At 37.2% G+C, this 16204-nt stretch overlaps 2 protein-coding genes across 2 annotated transcripts in view; both read left to right on the forward strand.

Annotated features, from left to right (window-relative positions):
- LOC141318056 (ubiquitin carboxyl-terminal hydrolase 36-like) overlaps positions 1–9301 on the forward strand; it is a 42274-nt gene extending 32973 nt beyond the window's left edge. The window contains exons 19-20 of the mRNA XM_073833176.1: positions 135–347; positions 9056–9301. Of these exons, the coding sequence (XP_073689277.1) occupies positions 135–347; positions 9056–9301 (459 nt within the window). The remainder of the gene's footprint in view (positions 1–134; positions 348–9055) is intronic.
- Positions 9302–11420: 2119 nt separating this feature from the next.
- LOC141326321 (galectin-3-binding protein A-like) lies at positions 11421–12401 on the forward strand. The gene is made up of 3 exons (XM_073835066.1): positions 11421–11640; positions 11915–12118; positions 12214–12401. Exons 1-3 carry the CDS (start codon positions 11574–11576, stop codon positions 12384–12386), a joined length of 444 nt encoding a protein of 147 aa, XP_073691167.1. The 5' UTR covers positions 11421–11573; the 3' UTR covers positions 12387–12401.
- Positions 12402–16204: the final 3803 nt, after the last annotated feature.

Below are 16204 nucleotides of genomic sequence, written 5' to 3' on the forward strand. Positions count from 1 at the left end.
TATACTTTGATGAGGATTACACTACCGATGTCTTCAAGGAGCGTGCAAAATATAGGAACGCAAGGAAGCAACTCCAAGAGCGAAAAATTAAGTCTCGCATTGTCTACCCTGCAAAACTGATGTTGTTTTTGCAGGATGGAAAGACTAAGATTTTCGAAAACCCACAAAAAGCAGCTGAGGGTTTAATGGACTTTGGGGTAACGATGGAAGTTCCAAGAAAAGAGCCGGATTGGGACTCTGCCTTGCGGGCTGTAGGGTGGCAGTCCGTCCGCAGTAGGAGCAAATATGCTCCTGCAGGGGAAATAACAGCTAGTGTTGAATCTCTTCGACTTTCCTTGGACAGTTATGTAAATGAAAAGTCACATGACGGATAAGGTATGTAGAGATTACATTGTGGCAAGCACTAATTTATATCATCGAGTATAATGTCCACAATGTGTGAACACATTCCTATACAAATTGAAAACGCAGAAGGATGTGTCTATGATTATGATGAACTAGATTTGGGGTCAAATTTTTTTCCGAATATAAAAGATACATGTAAATATTATACAGACGCAGAATTTACTAGTAATATAGAAACGGCTGGCTCTTTTTCCCTTATTCATTTGAATTGTAGAAGCCTTTATTCAAATTTTAGTAAGATATATGATTATTTGAATACTTTACAAAACAAATTTACTGTCATAGCGTTGTCTGAGACTTGGTTAACGGATGAGAAAGGTGTGGAATTTCATTTTGAAGGTTATGAATTGTTTTATGTTAACCGGGTCTGTAAGAGAGGAGGGGGGGTTGCTCTGTATGTTAGCAGTGATCTGAAATGTAGAATAATTGAGTGTATGACTGTTTCAACAGAGGATTTAATGGAATGTTTAACTGTTGAGATTGAAATGAAGAAACAGAGGAATATTATTGTCACATGTATATATAGAACCCCAGGGTCTAGTATCACGGTATTTAATAATAAGTTGGAGCAATTATTAGTTGGGATGAATGAAAATAAAGTGTCTGTAATCTGCGGGGACTTTAATATAAATCTTTTGAATGTGTCTAATCATACAAGTAGTCTAGATTTTTTGGATTTAATGTATAGTAGAGGCTTTTATCCTACCATTACTAGGCCTAGTCGAATAACCTCCAATTGTGCCACATTAATTGATAATATTTTTGTAAATAAATTTGAAAAAACGGTTAAAAGTGGTCTTTTGATAAATGATATGACAGATCATTTCCCAATATTTGTAACTTACTTTTGTGAAATAAAAAATAATAAAGAAAAGTTTAGTAAAGTTATTAGGTTAAGAACTGAGGAAACATTAAATGGATTTAGGGATGATCTTATGAAAGAAGAGTGGAATGATGTTTGTAATACGAATAATGTAAATAAAGCTTATGAATTATTTCTTAAAAAGTATTTATGGTTATATAATAAAAATTGTCCAAAAAAAATATTGAATGATAAAGTAAGAAGTAATAATAAACCTTGGTTGACGAAGGGTTTATTGAAATCTTGTAAAAAGAAGAATAAGCTTTATCAGGATTTTGTAAAATATCGGACAGTAAATGCAGAAAAAAAATATAAAGCTTATAAAAATAAGTTGATTACTATAATGAGATGTGCAAAGAAAGATTATTATACAAATGTGTTGATGGAAAATAAAAGTAATATCAAAAGAATGTGGAAGGTTTTGAGGGAGGTTATGGGCAGTAAAATTAATTATAGTCAGCCATTATATTTAATGAATGAACAGAATGTTGAGATAAGTAGTGAAAAAATGGCTGATGAATTTAATTCATTTTTTGTTAATGTTGGTCCGAATCTTGCCAAAACTATACCATTATATAATGAAAATAAAAGCTGGACAGGTGAAAGTAGAGTTATGCAGTCTCTTTTTTTGGACGAAGTTAGTGAGAGTGAAATTATTTCTACTGTCTCTAAATTTAAAAGTAAATATTCATGTGATAGTGATGGCTTAGATATGTACATTGTTAAGGAACCTATATGTTGTATTACTAGACCATTAAAATATATAATTAATTTGTCTTTTAATACGGGTTATTTTCCAGAAATAATGAAAGTGGCCAGAATTATTCCTCTTTTTAAATCTGGTGATAGGCATAGTCTCACAAATTATAGGCCTATTTCTTTGCTTTCTCAATTTTCAAAAATTTTGGAGAAGCTTTTTGTTAAAAAATTTGATTATTTTCTTGAAAAATATTCTTTGATACATGATAATCAATTTGGGTTTAGAAGCACCCGTTCAACAGCTATGGCTTTGATGAAAATCACAGAGGACATTACTACAGAATTGGAGCATAAAAATTATACAGTTGGAGTTTTCATTGATCTTAAAAAGGCTTTTGATACTCTTGATCATGGTATATTGATATCTAAATTACAGACATATGGAATTAGAGGAGTAGTATTGAATTGGATTACTAGTTACTTAGAAAATAGACAACAATATGTAGAGTACATGGGATATGCATCTAAGTTGGAAATAATGCAGTGTGGAGTCCCCCAAGGCTCTGTGCTGGGGCCTAAGTTATTTACTTTATATATTAATGATCTCTGTGATGAATCAAAGATTTTACGTTTTGTTCTTTTTGCAGATGATACAAATTTTTTTGTATCGGGGAAGAATTTAAAAATACTACTTAAAATTGTTGAACAGGAATTGATTGTACTTCAGAAATGGTTTAATAAAAATAAATTATCGCTAAATTTAAGTAAAACAAAATTTATGTTGTTTACAAATCGAAAATGTCCTGATAATGTTTGTCTGACTTTGAATGGGATAAGTATTGAGAGAGTGTCAGAATTTAGGTTTTTAGGAGTACTCATTGATGATAAATTTAAATGGAAATCACACATAGCTTATGTAAGAAACAAAATTTGTAAAAATATTGCTGTTTTGAGTAAAGTAAAGTTTATGTTAAATTATAAGGCAATGAGAATTCTATATTGTTCGTTTATTTTGCCATATTTGATGTATTGTTTGGAGGTATGGGGTAATTCATATTTTACTAATTTAATGCCCTTATTTATTTTGCAAAAAAGGGCCATAAGAGTAATCAATGGAGTTGCTCCAAGAGAACATACTACAAGATTGTTTCTGAGGTCAGGATTACTTAAATTGAGGGATCTGGTTTCTTTGCAAACTTTATTAGTAGTTCATAAAGCAAAACATTGTATGTTACCGGATGGATTGCAAACTCTCTTTACTGTGAATAGTGAGACAAGTAGAAGAAATAATGACTTTAAACAACCTTTTGCTGGAAATACTCTTAAACAAATGTGTGTCTCAGTTTCTGGTGTGAAAAGATGGAATTCATTAGAAAATGATCTAAAATGTTGTTCAAATATTTTGCGATTTAAATATAAGTATAAACAGAAGATATTTATTTTGTACAAAGAAGAGGGTCAATGATTCGTTTTTGTTGTCAGAATTATTATTATTGTATTTTTGTTTGTTTGTTCCCTTGTTATGTAAGCAGAATTAATATCATTGGATGGATTTTTTGTTTTTTATGTCTGTGAGGTCATCTAATCCAATTTATTTTGTAAATTTTAAAATATAAGAATGGGGTAGGAGTCTATAAGATTGTTTTCTTCATCCTACTCCTATTCTCTTTTGTTTCATGGTTTGTTTGTTTGTTGTATTGTTGTATTGTTGTGGTATTTTATGTTGCATTACCATGAAAAGAGAATAAATAAATAAATGAATGAAATGAAACCAACCTCAGACATATACAGATATCAAGGAGTCCTTTCTACAAAATAAACATTAAACAATATTAAACATCAACAGTGTTTGAAGTGAAACCTCCAAAAACAAACAAACAAGTACTTACAGATTGAGCTAAAAACACAAGGTTTCTCAATCAGGACTTTGAGATTTTCTGGCAGCCAAAGGTAACAGCCACATGCTCCCTCCACCAAACAAATCTACTTCTTCTTCTTCTTCTTCTGTTAATTTGTTGGCGGGTTGCAATCCAACTGAAAGGTGCATACCGCCACCTACTGTACTGGAGTGTGAAGATAAATGGAACTCTAAGAGGCCTTAAGAGGATCTTATATCCTGTTCCTAAGGCCGCTGTTATTAATGAATTTCATTATAGCTGAAATTGTTCTAGGTAATTCTTTACCCACCTTTAAAATATTACATACTGAATATTCCTTGACTCCCAGATTTTGCATATCTTTTACAAGTTCATTTCTTTCTTGATCATATTTTTTACATCTAATAAATACATGTTCAACTGTTTCAATTTCCTGACACTCATTGCATATTCCTGTGTTATGTTTACCAATAATATGAAGAGTTGCATTAAGTTTAGTGTGACCCATTCTTAATCTTGTAAATGTGACAAATTCTTGCCTATTTATAAGGTGCTTAACTTTATTTTGAAATCTACTTCTTCTTTGTAGCAGCTACCTCTATATCCTGTATGAAAGCTCTTTAGAGCGCACTCTAGTGCCCTGTAGAATTACTACAACCACTCTAGTCATACCGAAATATATAAAAATAAAATACGAGTAACTTGGGACAGGTTACAAAGTCGAAAAGAAAGTAAAGTTTTTGATGAGTAGATTTCAGGATTTTTCTCCATATAGTGGACTTCAGTGGGATTAAGGTCAAGGATAAAGGTTTCAAAATTTCAACACAGCTTTCAAATGGGATGGGATGATGTAGAGCCCTTTGAAGCTGCATTGACAATTAAATTTGGACCTTCAACCTGTTGGCTCCCATCGAAATATGGAGAAAAATCTTGGAATGTTTTCCTCAAAAACCTTTTCGACAGAAAAAGAGACAGACACGAGCATCTTGAATGACGGAGGGGTGAGTAAATTACCAGCAGGAAATATTTGTGTCAGAACTGAACTAGTCCTTTAAAACTGAATAAATACAAAACCAACAGCCAGTTTTTAATTTGTAACTATTTGTAAACGTGTACATGCAATTTTCTTATTGCTTTTTCTATTTTATAATTTTTAAGTGTCTTATTTTATCATATTTTGATGCAATTAATGTTATTGCCCTTGTATGTTCGTTTTTTAAAGACTGCAATTAGAATGAAAATAAATAATGAAAATAAATAAATAATTATTATTTTTTTTTTAAATAATGGTCTTTTATTTTGTTGAATGAACAATGGATGGCGTCACCGGTTCAGATTTGGTTGACCAAACGTACACGGACCCTTCCCACACTAAATTATCATCCTACTGTATATTCCACCAGAGAGGACTGCAAACATATTGTCATTTGGACTACTGTGGTATTGCTTTTTGACACGACTTCTGCAAATAAATTATACACTCACTCTTTATTGGTTAATTTGTTCTTTATAAAAATAAACAATTTCTAATGCAATACATTTTTATTGCATGGTTACATGATTTGTGGATTTTAAGACGGATTTTCTATTTTATACATATTCTACTTCTGTTTTATATAAAATGACAGAGTTTTAATGTAAAATACACCTAAATATAAAACTAATAAGATTTACTTTCAAATTACACCGTGTTCCAAATTATTATGCAAATGATATATTTCTCTGATTTTCATAATTAGTCAATGCAAATGACAGTCAGTATAATTTTTCATTTTTCAAGTCATCAACCATTAGGGTATAATTTGAATTATACTGAACAAAGCTCCTAATGATAACAGTATTTATTTCAAAAATAAAAAACTGAAAATGCACTGTTCCAAATTATTATGCACAACAGAGTTAAAACATTTTATAGGTTGTAAAGAACTGAAAATTGGCATTTTCTGAATTTGCAGCATTAGGTGGTCATATTTACTGAAATCAAAAGCTATTTCAATCAAAAACATCCTAACAGGGCAAGTTATATCTTAACATAGGACCCCTTCTTTGATATCACTATCACAATTCTTGCATCCATTGAACTTGTAAATTTTTGGAGAGTTTTGATTGAATTTGTTTGCAAGATGTCAGAATAGCCTCCCAGAGCTGCTGTTTTGCTGTGAACTGCTTCCCACCCTAATAGATCTTTTGCTTGTGGATGCTCCAAAGGTTCTCAATCTGGTTGAGGTCAGGGGAGGATGGTGGCCACACAATGAGTTTCTCATCTTCATACTTTGCCGAGGTCATTTTCACCTTCAGGGACCCTAAAGGAACCTACCAGCTCTCTCCCTATGATTCCAGCTCAAAACGCCACCTCCTTGTTAACGTACGCAGCCTTGTTGGGACATGTTCCATCCACTACTCCATCCATCTGGACCATCCAAAGATGCACGACACTCATCAGTAAACAAGACTGTTTGAAAATTAGTCTTCATGTATGTCTGGGCCCACTGCAACCGTTTCTGCTTGTGAGCATTAGTTAGGAGTGGCCGAATAGTAGGTTTATGCTCAACTGCAAGCCTCTGGAGGATCCTACACCTTGATGTTCGCGGGACTCCAGAGGCACCAGCAGCTTCAAATACCTGTTTTCTACTTTGTAATGGCATTTTAGCAGCTGCTCTCTTAATCTGATGAATTTGTCTGGCAGAAACCTTCCTCATTCTGCCTTTTCCTGAACAAACCAGTCTGTGCTCTGAATCAGCCACAAATCTCTTCACAGTACAATGATCACATTTAAGTTTAAGTTTAAGTTCTTACCTTGTCCAAGGCATTGTACGATTTGACGCTTTTCGGCAGCAGAGAGATCTTTTTTCTTTCCCATATTGCTTGAAACCTGTGGCCTACTTAATAATGTGGAACATTCTTCTTAAGTAATTTTCCTTTAATTGGGCTCATTTGGCAAACTATTTATCACAGGTGTCTGAGATTCATTTCAGTGATCCAAAGAGCCATGAGACACAATACCATTCATGAGTTTATGATAATTTGGAACCCGTGTTCCACTTGGCCCATAAATATGCCATTCAAGACCCATATATGTGTTCCCAGATCAAACCTATGCCCACTTGGCCCATAAATATGCCATTCAAGACCCGTATATGTGTTCCCAGATCAAACCTATGCCCACTTGGCCCATGAATATGTCATGCAGGACCCATATATGCGTTCCCAGATCAAACCCATGCCCACTTGGCCCATAAATATGCCATTCAAGACCCATATTTGTGTTCCCAGATCAAACCTATGCCCACTTGGCCCATAAATATGTCATGCAGGACCCATATTTGTGTTCCCAGCTCAAACTCATGCCCACTTGGCCTATAAAAATTCTATGCAGAACCCATATGTGCACTCCCAGTTCAAACCCATGCCCACTTGGCCCATAAATATGCCATGCAGGACCCATATATGTGTTCCCAGATCAAACCCATGCCCACTTGGCCCATAAATATGTCATGCAGGACCCATATTTGTGTTCCCAGCTCAAACTCATGCCCACTTGGCCTATAAAAATTCTATGCTGGACCCATATGTGCATTCCCAGTTCAAACCCATGCCCACTTGGCCCATAAATATGCCATGCAGGACCCATATATGCACTCCCAGTTCAAACCCATGCCCACTTGGCCCATAAATATGCCATGCAGGACCCATATATGTGTGTCCCAGTTCAAACCCATGCCCACTTGGCCTATAAAAATTCTATGCAGGACCCATATGTGTATTCCCAGTTCAAACCCATGCCCACTTGGCCCATAAATATGCCATGCAAGACCCATATATGTGTTCCCAGATCAAACCCATGCCCACTTGGCCCATGCCTGTCCCTTATGTGGCCCATGTAATCAGCTCATATGGGCTTCCTATGTGGGACTCATACTACAAAACCTACATGGGACCCGCTGATTTCACCCAGCCAAAGCCCATGCCCACACAGTTCCCATGGAAACCCTAGTTAACCCAGCTGGGCCCCACAAGTCATTGCTGGCTGGGGAAAGGGTGAAGCTGATTGGTTGGTTCTGGTCACCTGACTTGCGCTGCACTTGTGGCATTCTGAAAAGTTGAGATGTATCAAAGACTATAGAATACCCAAGACATGACACTCGTGTAGTTTTGAATGGGGAAAAATGCAACATCATCATGGCCGTGAAGCCCCGCCTTCTTAGTGAAAGAGCCAATCGTTGATGAGTAAAGTCAGCGCGTCACTGCAGCTGCAGTTAGAAGTCCCGGTTGCTATAGAAACAGTCGGCGCTCTAAGACGTGCCTTCAGTACTGTGCAGGCGCACTGGCTCATCTAGCCGGAAAAATAAGCGCTTTTTTAACGCTATTAAAGCACAAGGAACTATATTTATGAGGCAGTTGTTGTTGGATTTCTTTGGAGATTTCAAATATGAAATTTAATCGTAAGTTTGGCGAACAGTTTTGGAGAATTTGATGTTTCCCCATTCAAAGAGATAGGAGCTGCTGGATGCCCGAGAGGCGTTTCAAAGATGGCCGCCGAGTGACATGACTTGTCTTAAAAGGACTTTGGATGTATTTATCTGGATGCGGCGCGGACGCGCCTGGAAAAAAAGAGCGCTTAGCTCTTAGTCCGCGTTGCTTCCATTATGAGCGTGCATACTGCGCGTCTACATGTGAAACAACGAACTTGAGCGCGCATATGAACTGCCCCTAATGGAATAATCTCCAGATCAAACTCTGCTTCCCAAAACCTATAAACTGCCTCCAGAACCCAGTTAAGGTACAACAATCTATTCAACAAAAATAGTGATGCAGTGAAATCTTTTTTCACCCAGCCGAGTCTTCTCTGTTGCTGTGTGTAGCAGCCTGTGTCAGTCACCTCTTTTAACCCCACCCCCCGACTCCTGAATGTCACTCACTCACGAGGACATGCACTGACTGCGGTCTCATGAGGAAACACAGCTTTTTGATATAAAGTTTTTCTTGTTCCCGAATACAAACATTTTTTAAAGTATTTGTTCGAAATAAGTATTCGTAAAAAACACGCTATTTGTGCCTTTCCGTATACCGTATTCGGGTTCGGCTCCACCCCTAATCCCTACACAGTGTTTATTGTTTCTACTCCCTGAGTAAGGGAAATCCGTTTAAGTTTGCTTCACTTCGGAACATTCATTCATTAACTTGTGCTGCACCGATGCCTACAGCGCCCTAGTCTAAGCCCACTGATGACAGAGAGCCGCAACCGGCGAGCCATCACCAAACAGAGGTGTTGATCACCTCGGAGTCTGAGCTGCTAGTGACGTCAGACCAGGTGCGAGAGCCAGCTACAACGCCTGCCACTAGGGAAAAAGCTGTGGACAGTGAAATTGCAGTGAGGAGCTCTGCCCACTGCACCATGGCTAAGGGTGAGCTTATTGTGGATCTGGGACTGTTAGAGGTTGAGGGGCCTCTGATATAGACGTGTGTACTGATCTGCCCCCTCTCCTCCCATCTTCGTCTGACCCTCCTGTCAGTCCTGTTTCGGCCATTTTTGTGAGCTGACTGCCAGCCCTGAAAGCCCGGCGGCTCCTAAAACCTTCCTGCTCCTGCCTCCTCCACCGCTGTCATCTGGCAGCCCCTCTGCTCACCCTCAGCCCACCATCTGTGCGGTGGGATGACCACGGGTCTGCCAGTCTCCATCAGCGTTGTGAATGGAGGATCCCCTGTCTCTGCCACCAGCCTCTTATTCCAGGACTCCGCCTCGGTCCATCGGCCCCGCTCCTCCACCATGGCTCCTAGCTCCCTCTTCTCCACCATGGCCCAGCAGTCCACTGGCTCCGCCGGGCACCCTCGTCCCTCCGTCTCTGCCTTGGTCTGTTGTCGACCATCCATTGCCTCAGGACTCCACTCCTCTGGCTACGCCTCATCCCTCTCTCCCTTTGACTCCGTCAAGCTCATCCTTCCCTTTGGCTACACCTTGGTCCTCTGTAGCTCCGGCTCCACCGCGACCTTCCAGATCCATGCCTCCGCTTAGGTCGCTTGAGCCATCTGTTTTGCCTTGGCCCTCCGGATCCTCCTCATCACCCTGGCTCATCAGCTGTCTGTCTCCGCCTCTGGCTCCTCTGCCACCTCCTTGTCAGCCCTTCTTTCTCCGTAGCTCCTCCCTCTGTTGGTTCCACCATAAGTCGCCTTTACAGCTGTGGCCTGGGTCCCACCTGGCACCACCTGCTCCAAGCCCCTTCGTCTGGTCAGCCCTGGCTCCTCCTGTCTCTCTTCCCTGTCTCCCTTCCCTGTCGTCACCCGAGCCTCCTCTCTTAAGTTCACACCCATCCCTCCCTCTGTTGTTTCTATGGTGCAAGGACGCACCTCCTGGCAGGGGGGTGATATGTCACGCCTCTGGATATTTTGTTTGTGTTTTTCTCCCCATGTGTGATTTTCTCCCCATGTTCAGTTGAGTACGTATAGTGTGTCTGCCCTGTGTTTCCTTTGTCCAGTGTGACGTCTTCTTGGAAGTGCTACGTGTGTGCCCTACCTGCCTTGTATTACCCGTTTCTGTGGATTATTACTGTTAATTGTGATTCTCCTTCGTCTCTGCATTCCTTGCCTCCGACACAGTAGTTTATGACATTACATCAAGGTTTCCCAAAGTGGGGTACGTAAATGAACTGCATGGGGATAGTGAGCTTAATGCTAATAATTAATTAAATTCGAAACGTGAAATTAAATGAAATGATTTTAAAATGTATCTTAAAATCTCAGGGTGTACTTCTTAGAGGCCTTTCTTAAACCCAAAATTATTTTTGTAAATCCAGTGATCAAATGCTGTGTAGCAACCTGACTAATGACTAATCTTTGTGTGAATGTCCACAAAATTGGAATATTGGGTATATTAGTGGTTGCATGTTTTAGAAAAGGGAAATTAGGGAGAATCAGTGTGTAATGAATAATTTCTTGCTATTGTGTGAATAATATGTAATCAATAAAAAGAGTATGATTTTTTTAAATGTAATTTGTTCTAATTACAATTGCAAAAATAGTATAGATCATAGTAATAAATACTAGTCACGTAAACAAGAAATTGTGTTTCATTTTGACACTTAACATAGGTGCACAACATCTAACTGTTGAATAAAAGCGTTGGTAAAAGCCATAACAAATTTTAAAAAGCCATAATAAAAGATTGCCTTTTAGCTATTACATTCAGATGTATTCATTTTACAATAGCTTTTATTGTACAAGACATATGAATACTGTATCAAACACATGTTGTACTGTAACTATTGAATTTCTGTTCAGATCCAAAATGTACATTTATGGAAAGGCCTGACAAATAATATATTTGGCAATAATCTGCAGCAAAAGCACTGTAGTTAACACTAATCATGAGTGTTTTAGCTGTGTCATGCTCAAATCCCTTTTAAACCCAAGTCTTATAGTACACCAGTGTTTAAAAAGGGCTTGTGGACGTCCTGTTTGCATTGTGTGAAAGTTTTTGTGGCAAACTCAAACAGGATTTGTTTGAACATGCACACTGCTGTTATTCCTGAGTTTGTTTTCTCATGAAATGAAACTTAAGGTAGTCCTCAAATGTGATTGGACGGTGGTAGTTCATGTAAGTGATATCTCACAATGCTTGACCTGATTTAGTAGATATTCAAGTGAGAGCAAAAGGGTTTGTAAGAATTTCAGGAAGAACCTTCAGAAATTGTGTACATCCTGCTTTGGTGTTTTAAAGAGTTTCCGGCAAGAAAATGATCACGATTATTTTATGGACACTGCTGGTTTTCCATGTGTCAGCACAGCGTTGGACTTTGTTTGGTTAGTAACCTATATAAACATACCACTGCTTTAAAATTGCATAATATCATTTGCATTTGCACTTTCTATACAAAATATTACAATAATGAAATGCATGTGTCTACAAATACAAAGAAAATTAGTTGTTATCAAGGTTGGAGCAAAACTCTGTGGGACTGTGGTTCTCCGGAATCTCCTTTATCTTGGCAAAGCTATTATCTGATCTTAAATATAGTCATGGGACTTCTTTTTCATGTTCATGAAACCTCTAAATGTAGTTTATTGCTTGTCACAGATGAAGAGTCAAAGCCTAAACGTGAGGGCAGAGTACGATTGGTGGGGGATCTTCCCTCATCTGGTCGTGTGGAGGTCTACCATGATGGACAGTGGGGTACAGTTTGTGATGACGGTTGGGACCTGGCTGAAGCCCAAGTGGTGTGTCGTCAGCTAGGTTTTCTTGGAGCAATATCAGTTACACCTGGAGGACAGTATGGTGAAGGTATAAACACATTAGTGTGAGGAAGAGAATTTGATTGTTACAAACTATGATAACAGCAGTCTTATTTTTGACCCGTGTTCTATTACGCTTTTTAGGTTCTGGTCAAATCTGGCTGGATGACATGAACTGTAAAGGCTCAGAGAGCTCATTGTCTGAATGCAACTTCAAAGGCTGGGGTGTTTCTGACTGCACACATAAAGAGGATGCAGGAGTGGTCTGTAAGACTGGTGAGACATCTACTGGACAATACAGAAATTACAATGTTTGAAATGGATTTAGGCACTGTAATACCATAATGTGTGGTATATATACTATATTTATATTGTACGGTGACGCATTGCTGCCACACACTTATTTTTTTTCCACTCAGCTATGTCGTTATAACGAGATCTTTTCTCGTAAAAACGACATCTTTTCTTGTTAAAACGACATCTTTTCTCGTAATAACGAGATCTTTTCTCGTTAAAACGACATAATTTTCTCGTTAAAACGACATCTTTTTCTCGTAATAACGACATAATATGTCATACGATCTGACGTTCCTGTTATAGATGATATGATTATGTTATTGTGTATTATGCAAAGCGTTTGTCCACGCTGCCTCTTCCACAGTCCTGACATAAAGGAGGATGCACGCTGCTGGAGTTAGAATACACAAGCTATATATAGAAATAAACTGTTTTAATAATTTTAATGTATTGGTTTCAATTGTAGCTGCATGTTTATTAGGATTAATCTCCAATCTGCCCTCAGACCCAGAGGATTTAAGATGATCAGATCAAAACTGTTATTTCTGAATAATCGACTCTGAGCTTGGAATATTATTTGGATGAAAGTTTGATTTTACAGAAAATTGAAATACGATCATAAAGAAATAAAATAGAAATGACAAACGGTTTGGCTGCATTATGATAATAATAATTTCGTTCCTTTTCAAAAATGGACAAAATCAATGAAAAAAAAAATCAGTTTAGTATTTTTGTCTGTGGGTAAAAAGAGAGCTTATGCTTTAATAATTATATGTGGGCGGCAATGAAAAGTCACTTTTTTTAACTCAACCTGTCTTCATGTCTATCGCATCATGCAGAATAAATAAAAATACAAAAATACAAACAAATCTATCTTAATTTCGTTTTTCTGTTTCTCAAACAAAACGAAATAATAATAATAATAATAATAATAATAATAAGCTATTATTATTATTATTATTATTATTATTATTATTAGGCCTATTATTATATTTTCCTTATTATGAATTCTATTTATTTATTTCTGCTCATATTTCGATTTGCTGTTAAATCAATCAAAAAGATTTTATAATAAAAATAATAATACGCCCAATAATAATAATAATCATAATAATAATAATAATAATGATAATAATAATAATAATAATAATAATAATAATAATAATAATAATAATAATAAGCATAATAACAATTTGAGTAGCCTATATTATTATTATTTCATTTTGTTTGAGAAACGGAAAAACGAAAAGCTTGATTCTTCATATTTTTGTTCGTGGGTAAAACACATGAGCTTATTGCTTGAATATTAATTTAACATGCCTGGGCGGCCTTGATACTTATGATTATATACAAATTATACATTATTTATTATATATTATTAAATTTTATTTTTAGCTGAATCAAGCCACGAATCCGGTTTTTCATCTGGATTATAGCCTACTGTGGAAATATGCTGCGCTGGCTCTGAGTGTAAGCACAATGGTAGGTTACAGATAATGAACTCACACGGGAAAGACTGTACACTACCTCTTGTTGGATTTATACGAATTAAGTAAACACAATTTTGTTTTCGATTCTTTTATTGAAGTAGACCTTTCAAGCTGCATAGAGAGACATAAATTGCGAGAGCGCACCCTGTATTTTTACAAAGGCAATTTGTAACGTTTTGTTGTTATTGTGGAAGTACATAAAATAAAGCAGACATTTATATTTCATTCCTCTGTAATCACAAAGTAAGGGATCGCGCTGGTACCGCCGACCCGAAAAGTGCAGTGAGCTTTATATGAGACTTGCAAAGAAACGTTATTGTGACTAATTTGCAGGGCTGGGTTCTCCGAAACCACCTTAACGCTACGTCGTTCTTAAGTTGTACCTTAAGAAGTACCTTATCGTTAATATGTGTTTTCAGAAACCTTCTTTGTTAAGTATACCTTCTGTAAGTCATACGTTCGTAAGGTTGGTCTGGAGCGCTCTTAGCTATACCTTACCGCTGCTGACGGTTCATACCGCTAGTGGGCACCACGCAAAAAGCTTTTTTACATCGCAGTTTAATTAGGCTACAAATAGAAAATTTTATATGAACATTTAATATAAAATCTGATTTAGTATTAAAATTGCATTTTTTACTTTACTTTAAAATTTTACACATAAAAGGCTACTTAAGTTGTTATAGCCTACACCCAGTGTCAAGTCAAGTCACCTTTATTTATATAGCGCTTTTAACAATACAGATTGTGTCAAAGCAACTGCACAGTATTTAAACAGCACAATAGTGTGTAAGTAACGCATTATTGTAAACAATCAATTTTCAGTAAAAGGCAGTTCATCAATGAATTCAGTGATATCATCATCCAGTTCAGTTCAAATAGTATACGATATGGCTGGAAAGTGTCCCCAACTAAGCAAGCCAGAGGCGACAGCGGCAAGGAACCAAAACTCCACAGGTGACAGAAATGGAGAAAAAACCTTGAGAGAAACCAGGCTCAGTCGGGGGACCAGTTCTCCTCTGGCCAGTGTATGGAAGTGTTTTCATTAATAAAGTTTCCATGGTTGTTAGCTTTTTTTAATTACTATTTCGAGGCACATCAGCGGGCGAACCATTTGACAGAAAAGGCTATGAGTCTATATAAAGAAAGATGAGTTTACACAAACTTTATAGCTATGGCAGCGAGACAGTGAGTACTTGATTTAAATCAAAGACGGCGCCGTGCGCGGAGAGTAATAGTGTGTAATGCATACGCCAAAGTCCAATTTTGCGTGCATATGATACGCCAATCCTTCCCATTAACTTCAATGGAGAGAGGATGCATACAAATACCACGCATCATCTTTTATATCATCTATATAAAAGATGATGCGTGGTATTTATACGCATCCTCTCTCCATTGAAGTTAATTGGAAGGATTGGCGTATCATATGCACGCAAAAATGGACTTTGGCTTATGCATTACACGCTATTGCAAAGTCGTATTATTCGTACGCAAAATGATGAGAATAAGTTGAAACACATACACATGTATTTCTGCATGTACATATTTCAATGAGCCCCGATAAATGCAGTTTGTACTATTTCTAAAACGCTTCTTTATGAAAAAAAACATTGTTTTCTCAATACTTTACCTATACCGCTGTGAAGGAAAGAGCGCACAATCGATCACCGAGGCATCGATATCAACCTATTCAGCACCTCCACCTTGGACAGCACCTGCTAAGGTCGCACTTAAGAAGGTTTACCTTAAGCAATATCCTAAGGTATAGTTTGGAGAACACACGTAGGAAAGGTATACCTGTAGTTAAGGTGTAGCCTACCTTTTGAGTCTTCGTAGCACGCTAAGAGACAACGTTATCGGAGAACGCAGCCCAGAGCGGTACATCAGAGGAACATTTATTCTGCATGATGGGACAGACCGTAAAGACAAGCTGAGTCGAAAAGTGGCTTTTCCGGGCCGCTCACGCACAAATATTAAAGCATAAGCTCTCTTTTCATGAAAAAAAAAATCTGGCTTTATTTATTTTCATTTTTTAAACAGAACGAAATCATCATAATCGTAACACGATCAAACCGTGTGTCATTTTTCTTTTATTTCTGATACTATTTACATTTTCTGTAAAATCAAACTTTCATCCAAATAATATTCCAAGCTCAGAGTCGATTATTCAGAAATAACAGTTTTGATCTGATCATCTTAAATCCTCTGGGTCTGAGGGCAGATTAGTATGGAGATTAATCCTAATAAACATGCTGCTACAATTGAAACAATTACATTAAAATTATTAAAACAGTGTATTTCTATAGGCTATATAGCTAGTGTATTCTAACTCCAGCAGCGTGCATCCT

The sequence above is a fragment of the Garra rufa genome, chromosome 1 (genome assembly GCF_049309525.1).
Source record: "Garra rufa chromosome 1, GarRuf1.0, whole genome shotgun sequence".
In the NCBI taxonomy this organism is placed as follows: Eukaryota; Metazoa; Chordata; class Actinopteri; order Cypriniformes; family Cyprinidae; genus Garra; species Garra rufa.

Coding starts and splice junctions, on each gene's coding strand:
- LOC141326321 (XM_073835066.1), top strand. CDS start 11,574: ATGATCACGATTATTTTATGGACACTGCTGGTTTTCCATGTGTCAGCA. Junction 11,641..11,914: donor ACAGCGTTGGACTTTGTTTG/GTTAGTAACCTA, acceptor TGCTTGTCACAG/ATGAAGAGTCAAAGCCTAAA. Junction 12,119..12,213: donor TGGAGGACAGTATGGTGAAG/GTATAAACACAT, acceptor TACGCTTTTTAG/GTTCTGGTCAAATCTGGCTG.